The sequence below is a fragment of the Trichechus manatus genome, unplaced genomic scaffold (genome assembly GCF_000243295.1).
Source record: "Trichechus manatus latirostris isolate Lorelei unplaced genomic scaffold, TriManLat1.0 scaffold00016, whole genome shotgun sequence".
Taxonomy (NCBI): domain Eukaryota; kingdom Metazoa; phylum Chordata; class Mammalia; order Sirenia; family Trichechidae; genus Trichechus; species Trichechus manatus.
In genome coordinates this window covers 14,394,739-14,404,203 of record NW_004443952.1, presented here as the reverse complement: position 1 = coordinate 14,404,203, position 9,465 = coordinate 14,394,739, and the positions used below count along the sequence as shown (strand labels likewise).

Genomic DNA, 9,465 nt, shown 5'->3' with positions numbered 1-9,465 from the left:
CTGATTAGAGCTTCCATCCTGATGAGTAATTAGATCAGGAACCATGGTTTGGAGAGAGAGAGGCAGACAGGCCCAGGTGCCAGCCTTAGGTTATCAGCTTCCGCAGATATAAGAAATTGGACTGGAAGCGTCATTACATTGCTTGCCCCAGGGCCTGGTGTGCCACTGATACAGGCAGACTCAGGACAAGTCTCATCTAAAGGAAGTGACTTGTCTGAATTTTCTGGACAAACCATGAGCACAAAATAGTGAGCAAGTCCCAGAGTGATTAGATTGGGATTTTGTGGGATTTTTCCCAAATGAAATAAGTTCTTGAGGCAAAACTTTCTTATACTAGTCGATGTAACACAAGTCGAAAACCATACATCTTTTTTGTTTTTCTCCTTTGAATGGTAGTCTAGAGCAAGACAGTTGTTAAAGTGGCTTCTGGATTCATTCACTGAAACTGTAGAGTTTAGACTTTGTGTGGTTGGAGCCCTGGTGTTACAGTGGTTAAAGGCACTTGGCTGCTAACTGAAAGGTCAGTGGTTCGAACCTACCAGCTGCTCTGCAGGAGAAAGATGTGGCACTCTGCTTCCATAAAGATTTATAGCCTTGGAAACCCAATGGGACAATTCTGCTCTGTCCCATAGGGTCGGAATCGTCTTGATGGGAGTAGGTTTGGTGTGTGTGTGTGTGTGTGTGTGTGTGTGTGTGTGTGTGTGTGTGTGTGTGGTTGGCTGGGTCTTATGTGCCAGGAATAGTTATGGCCATGAAGACAGGTCCAAGGGCCTGAGTTCAGGCTGAGAAACCTATAGCGAAGATACCCAGCACACATTTTGGTCTTTCATGATGTGCAAAGATGACTTGTACTGCAGCTTCTGCTTACTCCGCATCTTAATCAGTTCTGTAATGAAGACCCAGCAGCATATCTGCAACTTCCCTTTCATTTTACAATTTTTATAATAAGAGTTCTTGTAGTGTGAAAAGTGTCTGTAGAAACCCAGCCAAAATTCTGAGGAACCTTTAAAGGAATATCGTGATTTTGTGTCTCTGCTTTTGGGTGAGGTTTGGCTCCAGAGGAGAGAAGTCAGTTATCTCTTGTTCTAAATGCCAGGGCAAGACTGGCTTCAAAGTTTCCAAAGAACTTCCTGATGAACCCATGACATTTCAGAAATTTCCTTTATACTTCTCCCTACTAATTTATTCATTTGATACCAAGATTGGTTTTCCATCACTTATAAGAACATGATGAGCTGGGATCTCCTTTGTCATGGTTGTGTTTTGAGGATTTTAGTGTGGGGAGGCATCTTCGTTTTGTTTTGTTTCTAAGCCTCATCTCAAGGAGAATATTGTCGGGACACTTCTCAGAATTAGGGTTATCTAGTGAACTGCAGGTTCCCCCTTTAAAGACAATGAGTCTGAAGCTATTGAGATACCACCCTACTTCCTCCCTTTCTTTTCTTGTCCCTTCTCTTCCTTTATCTCCCTGTTCAAATCACAAGCTTCCTTTTCTAAGGACAGGAGAGCTGGCAGACTGCCTCAACTAGCCTTATATCATTGCAAAGGAATGCATGAATTCTCCAGAAGGTATGTACTATCTCTTCTGTATTAGACACTCACTACCTGCCTTCATAACAGGTCACTCAGCCAGAATTGCCTCTTGTATTTACATATTTGACATTTTTTAGTCACTTGGATTACATCCCTGGATGCTCATCTCATCTCAGTTACGATCCTAAAGGTATCTGTGAAGAAATACTACTCCAGATATGCCCTATAATACTTGAAAACTTTATACAGGAGAACAAACTTAAAATATGAGATAACCTTAAGACTGGTATCCTTAGCCAGAAGGTGTCTGGGTTATTAATCTGCAGATTGCCTGCTTTAGACATTCTGCTTATGTACGAGGTCCTACAGATGGACCAGGCCGACCACATACAACAGAGGCCCCATGCCTTGGCGGGACTCAAAGCCTCATGGTATTTCTCTGCTACTATTTAAATTCAGTCTCACATTGGGAGTTACATATGTGATTGTAAATTAATCCTTTCTCTTCTGAAAATTTGGTTTTGAAAAACAGCTGTGTCTCCCTTCTGAATTCCTTAATTATTTATCCTCCCTGATATGTTAAACCTTTCATTAGTGTGGTGAATTGCCAAGAGTACACAGAACTGCTTAGATCACGTAGCAAACAGTATAAACATTTGATAGGACATTTGAAGACACCACATGGTGAGCAAGGATCTATAGTAGGACCAAATGCTGTGGGATCGATGGAGGTAGTTTGCTGTCAGAGGTTCTTTGTTGGTTTATTTTGCTGGCTTATTTTTAAAAAAACGGTAACATGGAACTAGTACGTATGTTAGTTGTACTTATTCAGAAGAAAGCTAATTCTGCCTAGCTGAGCTCTTGTTAAATTTAGAGTGCATGTGCCCATATCTGACTCCCAAATTAAATCAAGAAAATTACCTTTTTTTTGATTGGGCACTTGATATTTACATTTTTAGGTTTGAATCCACAACTACTGTTTCTAAAGAGGACATTCACCTCAATCTCAATTCAGTACTGTTTGGAAAGATGCTTTAAATGATTTTTATATTACTAAGAACTGCCACATTGGCTATGACAAGAGTAAATGATTAGCAGTGTTATAGAACATTCCTTGTTGCTGAAAGTAGCAACCCAACATTCACAAATGGATTAGTGATTTTTAAAAAATTTTTCATCTTCAGGATAAAAATGCTCGTGTATCCATCTTCCCACACCATGGTCCTGGGGCTTGGTCAATGAGAAATTTTAACCTTCGGACATACCCAACCACTCTTTGATCTTATCATATGAATAGTTTTATAGAATAGTCTTTAGATCCTGAATTATTCTGTTTTTCTAGCTGAAGTATTTCAAAGTTTACGCATTCTATTACCTGTCCTTGGATAATTGGGTTTTCCATTCGTAAGAAAGGGAAATAGGAACATAGGCACACCCATGTTCCCTGCAGCATTATTCACAATAGCAAAAAGATGGAAACAACCTAAGTGCCCATCAACAGGTGAATAGATAAACAAATTGTGGTACATACATACAATGAAATACTACCCAACTATAAAGAATAATGAAGAGTGTACGAAACATAACATGAGTGAATCTGGAAAACATTATGCTGAGTGAAGTAAGTCAATCACAAAAGGACAAATATTGTATGGTCTCACTTTTATAAAAGCTCAAGAATAGGTATACATGCAGAAAGGAACATTCTTTGATAGTTACCAGGGATGGGAGAGGGAGAGAGGAAGAATCACTTTCTAGATAGTAGATACTTGTTATTTTCGGTAATGGAAAAGGCAATACCCAGCATGAGTGAAGTCTGCACAACTTGTCCAAAGTAAATGAAGACACTAAGAAGTATGCAAGAATAAGGGACAATTTTGGTAAATGCTGTAACATACAGTTTTGCAACAACAATAACAACAACCAAAAGAAAAGATGTGTGTGGCTACATAGGTAGGTATGTATGCATGCATATATGTGTATGGGGGGGCACGTGTGAGTATGTGAGTGTGCATGTATAGGTGCTATCTGTAGGCATATGTATATACATGTTTATGTGGACTGCATGTAATATAAACCACACGGGGCACAGTTATGGATATTTCCTAGATGAAACCAAACACCTCGTGGATCTTAAAAGTTTGCAAGAGGCCATCTAAGATACAACGATTGATCTCTCTCTCTCCTTGTCTGGAACAAAGAAAATAAAGGAAACCAAAGACTCAAAGAAGAAACTAGTCCACAGAACTAATAATGCACATGAACCACATCTTCATCTAGCCTGAGACCAGAAGAACTAGATAGTGCCCAGCAACCACTACTGACCATTTTGACCAGGGACACAATAGAACGTCTCAGTTTAGAAAAGGAGAAAAATGTAGATCAAAACTCAGAAATTCATAAAAAAGGCCAGACTTACTTGGCTTTTTGAGATTTGAGGAACCCTGAAGACTATCACCCTAAGATACTCTTTGAACTTGGAACTGAAGTCACTCCTGGTGGTCACCTTTCACCCAAATACTGGATTGCCTTATAAAATAAACAGTATCAGCCATGAGTACTGTGCTCCCTTGAATAACCAACTGTATGAGCCCAAATGGTCAACATTTACCTAAAACAAAGATGAGGAGCTAAGGAGGGGCAGGGAAGCTAGATTAATGGAAACAGAATGGAAATAATAAGAATGTTGACACATTGTGAAAAACGTAACCAATGTTAAGGGACAATTTGTATAAAAACTATTAAATGGGAACCTAATTTGCTATGTAAAGTTCCATCCAAAACACAATAAAATATTAAAAAAAAAATAAAGAAATAAGAAATGCACAAACAGCAGGCGCTAACCAGAGTCTTTTATTAGACTTATGATTCAGGAGAACTGTGGAGTTCAGTGTCTTAAAAATGAAACTAGGTTTCTGGAGTGGACAGAGGAAAAGCACCTTATGGTGTTTGTGGTTCTATTTCTCCAAGGCTTTGAAGGTTATAATTAGTTGCTACTGAACCACATGGCTGTGGTCCTTCACAGCTTTATTTCTGGTCTGCAGTTCTTCAGTCAGAGGAAAAGTTAGATTCCAGGCAAGGCCTGTACATTTTAATTTGGACACTTCTGGATATAACTGGGACTTTGACTTGAGGACCATATTTACACTCCTGGGCCACGCAAGCTTAATGAGCAGTGTTCGCCAGGCTGACCTGGGCAAGGGTTGATGGTGGCAGAGTTTTGAGAATGCTGGGAAACATCAAGGACGCCTCCTCTCTCCAATGACATCTGAGCAGTGAGTTGGAAGGCCATATGATGAAGCTCTGGTTTGTCTCTTTTCACGTTGACAGGAGAGAAACCAAGGCATAATGGATCCTGGAATTCTGAGCACAGAGAGTGTATAAGCAAATGATATAAATTAAAATTGGTATTCTCAAGATTGAGAAAGAGCAGCCTGTGTCCATAATTTCCTTTTCCCAATTCCCAGGTGCATATTCCAAATCTTCAGCAAGATGTCTGGATAGTCTTTAAATATGTCTTCAAGAGTCTGTCAAATGCTGACAATGGGATTTCCCACGAAAGCCCCACATTTTGAAATCCCAAAACTGTAATTACAAACCGAACAAACCAGGAACTGATAGGTCAGTACTGAAGAGTAATAAATAATTAGAATGATCTAGGGGTTTCATGTTAGGAGGACCAGTCACATTAGGTGGTAGATTCTTCATTTCAGGATTAATCCACATTCATTTAGTAGGGCATCATCATGAGTAATTAGTTTAGAGTCTTGTTATCTGAAGCCTGTTTGACCTTGAGGGGCCTGGAAATAATGCCTGTTGGGGGCAAGGAGATGAGGGGCTTGTTTGATTTGTAGATTCATCTCATGACCTTTTGAAATAGCATTTCTTTTTAGCTAGTTCAGAAGCTTCCTCTTCTGCTTTTGATTTTGCTGATTTGGTAAGAAAAAAAAAAAACGCTAATCTCATTATCACAGTATTTTTAAATAAAGTTAAGTAGACAAGAGATGGAGGCTTTTAACTTTAAATTATCATTTTGTAGCAGATCATTGTTTTAGCCTCTTTAGGGTTGCTCTTCTTCTGGGTCGATGAAGGAGTCGAATATATAGAGCTGATTTCTCATCTTTTTCTCCTCGTTGCTGGTTTCTCAGAGGATTGCCATCTGCTGCACAAACATACTCTACGGTTGATGGATGGGTCATCCTCAAGTCCAGCTCTCTTTGTCTCTGTCCTTCCCTACCCCCTTTTTTCCCTCCCACTCTCGCTTCTTGTATGTGTATACATCCACGATCTCATAAATACATCAAGTTTTTGTTTCTTTTGATTGTTTAGGCCATGCTGGCCAATTTCTGGCTGCTTCTGTTAGCATCTTCAGGAGAAATGTGTACACAAAGGCAAAATGGCTGTCAAAGTAGGCTTACATCCTCATGTCAGTACTTGGTGAAAACATCAAATTGAAGACCATTTAGCTGTACCTGACGCTGGTTCTCATAGCAGCCTGGAGATTAACCTCTTGTAAGGCTCTGAGCTATTTTTGAGGTAGAGACTGCAACAACATTAAAGCTAGAACCCATTAGGAAATGACTTTCATCATGTCTTCTTTTTCCAAATCAGTGGCTTTTTTTTTTTTTTTTTTCTGATCTCAGAACCCTTTAATCTCCTTTGTAGCAGAACAAGGAGACTGTTGATTTGTGTTTCATGAATTGAAGTTAGTTAGCCTCCTCGATAATGGCTTTGGAAGATACAAAGATATTAGAGAACTGCACAGAGATGGATTTCATTTCTGGGTGTATGATTTAACGCTGAAGGTGCTCTGCTTTCCTTGCACAGAACCGTAATTTTTGTTGATGTTGTGCAAACTAGGCTCAAACTTTCCAAAAGACACACAGCAGAAAGCCTTTTGTTGCATTATTTCTAAAGGCTTGAAGTTTTGAAGGGAAGAGATTTTGTTTTCCTCTCGGCTACACAATGGAGCTTTCAGAGAACCTCTCTTAAAAGGAATAGCTACAGCCTTTGTGTTGAAGGGTGTGTCTGTTGGCAGGGTCTGCTGATGCAGACAGACTGGCTGGTGATTAACAAAGGTCATTAGACTTTGGAATCTGGCAAGCAAAGTCGGATGGTATGTCTTCTGTGTGGAAGGACGACTCCCAAGAAGCCAAGGCATTCTGGAGGTCCCCCTACCCCACCCCTAAATCCTGCTGTAGAACAGGGTCTGGTCCAGGGCCGTCCCGCTCTAACCAGTGCTTTGCTGAACTAACGAACAAGCATATCAATCATGGAATAAAAGAACCTTCGGAGATCTTGGTGAATGACATTTGAGGAGGAGAAAGGTGCTGCTTTTCGGAAAGCAATGAAAACAGTTCATTCTTTGTTGAGAAGAGAAGAGCATAGGAGGAGCCCAGCCTGCTCTTCTCACATTCATTTCTGATTGTCAGCCTAGCAGAATCCAAGAGAGGCCATGTTGTGCACGGAGGAGAAGCTCTGAGCTAAAATGGCTGCTCCTAAAGCTCAGAGGACTAGGGCAGCTTAGTGAGTCTTAGAGCTTCAGTGACGCAGGAGCTCGTATCTCTTGAAAGTGTGATAAACACATTCAGCAAAGCTGTGGCTTGTTTGGCTGAGATGAAAGGACTAAGCTGGGGGGATGGGGAGTACACACTGGATGATCTGCTTTTTTCTCTAAAGTGTTCTAAATGCAGGAGTCGTCTGCACCATGGAAAAATTTGTTTTCAGGTCTAATGGACTGTGCGAAAGGAGAAGTGGGGTGGGGCCTCCGTGACTGCTGTAATTTGATCCAGAGCTGATAGCAACCTCTTCCACATGATTTGGGTTGGTGCTTAGACATAAAACCTTGTGTATCTGGAATATTGAGACTTAGCTGAAAAGACTCTGGTGCACAGTTGAATGTTTATTGAAAAAGGATAAATTGCTGTATGAAAGAAGAGTAGGTAAATATCCATCTCTCATTCAGCAAGCTCAGTCTGTCCAGAGCTGGACTTGCCAGATGTTACTTCAGCAGGCTATCAGGAGGAGCATTCTTTCATAGAAAATCCTCATGCAAGAGCCACTTTCACTGCATTGACACACTTACTGAACTTTGCTCCTTCTGTAGAAATAATTTATCTTTTATAATAGGAGCATAGCCAGTTGCATCATAAAATAGATTTGGCTACAGCTTTAGTTCTTGGACATCTGGTTCTAGATTACAATGATTCAGTAGAGTGAATTTGTGGTGAGCTTAATGAAGTAACTCATTAAGATAATATCTGTATATATGTAGTAAGATAGAAAGAACTACACCTTTCCAGTACATTCTTAACTTCTTAATTGTGGCACTCTCCACTGAATTAGTGTGCAGCTTTCTGTGTATTTCAGTTGCACAGTAAATAGCAGAATGAAGATAGTTGGGCAAGTTTTGTTTTGTTCCACACCAGGCTCGCTACTCTTTGTGTCCAAGTGTATACTAGACATTTGTAAAAGAGAGAAGAGGAAAACGATGAAGTCATGACTTAGAAGCCCCTCTTCAAAACAGCAAGTTTTTGTTGCCTTAATGTAAACTGAAGCACCAGAGTGCAACTTTTAATTAGAAGCTGGATTGTTACCTAAAATGGGTTGTTTGAGAATCTCATGAGAAATAATTTATGACCTAATTAGATGGGAGAAGCATCAGGTTATAACTGGTGGGTAGTAAAAGGGTAAATAACCATTTAGCTCATGAGAAAAAAATGACTAAATGGTTTGGGGAAGGAAGGAAGGTAGTGTACCCCAATATCAGTTAGATATTAAGATAACACAAAAATGTAATGATATTCAACCCGCTAATGAAGATCGAATAGAGTGCCTTTTTTTCTGTATGGACATCCACTTTACTTCTAAGTCCAAGGCAAAACCAAAGGCAGTATTAACTTACTAAGAAATTTGAATTCTCTTGAGAAATTCAGAAACTACTAAAACTTTTGAAGGATTAAGAATTTTCTTGACAAATGGCATTTGAAGATATCTTTTTCAAGCTAGAAAAAATTTCTTTTTTTTCCTTCTTTGAAGTTATGAAGTCAAGGACATCATTTCTGTTAGGTCTGATTGTCTCCAGTATTCCAGTTGCCATTCCTATAGGATTTTTTTTTCCCGTTAATGGACTTGTGGCCCACCAGCTTGTGGTATATGATTGGTCCACGTTCTTTAAGATAGTGTGTTCTGACTCCTACCACAGGTTCCTAATGTGAGAGGGTAAACCCAGATCATGGAGGTGCTTCAGTGTGATGGCTGTGACTTCAGAGCTCCATCTTATGAAGATCTCAAGGCACACATTCAGGATGTCCACACAGCATTTCTGCAGCCGACTGATGTTGCTGAGGACAGTGCTAACGAGCCACGATCCGGGTCCATGAATGCCAGTAATCAGACAGAGGTGGAGTTTTCTTCTATAAAGGATGAATTTGTGATTGCAGAGGATTTATCAGGTAAATCTATATGAAACTCAGCATATCTGATGTATTTTAATTGCTCTCGTTTGTTTTTAGCCTGTAACCATGGTTCTTGATATACCTGGCTTCTACAGAGTTTCTTGCTCTTTGTGAGCCATTTTTGTGGTTTGGGCATCGTGTTTCTCTTCTTGAGTATCTTAGGTTATTGGCCTCTCAGCTTCCTTGTGTCTCTGAGTTTCCTTTTAGTTTTGAGAACAAGGTAGTATCTTGAGCAGTTCTAGAATGAATATTGAAGTTTATGAGACTTGTATTTTTATAGCTACGTGGCACACCTGTGGAGATGAGAAGAGTATTGTATCTAAAGCTGTACAGCTGTACAACGCATCTTCATCCATGAGAAGGTGCAATACGTGTTCTTTAATGCTTTGTGAATACTCTTCAGGACTGCATCTTGAGACTTTGGGCCTTTTGAATGGGATGTTTACTAATGAAGAAAAATTGAAATGGAACTGAT

The 9,465-nt window shown here is 39.9% G+C and overlaps 1 protein-coding gene across 1 annotated transcript in view; it reads left to right on the top strand.

Moving 5' to 3' along the window:
• The first annotated feature begins 4,272 nt into the window (after positions 1–4,272).
• ZNF462 (zinc finger protein 462) overlaps positions 4,273–9,465 on the top strand; it is a 97,149-nt gene continuing 91,956 nt past the window's right edge. Inside the window, exon 1 of the mRNA XM_023727419.1 lies at positions 4,273–8,987. Within this exon, the coding sequence (XP_023583187.1) occupies positions 8,768–8,987 (220 nt within the window). The 5' untranslated portion in view covers positions 4,273–8,767. The remainder of the gene's footprint in view (positions 8,988–9,465) is intronic.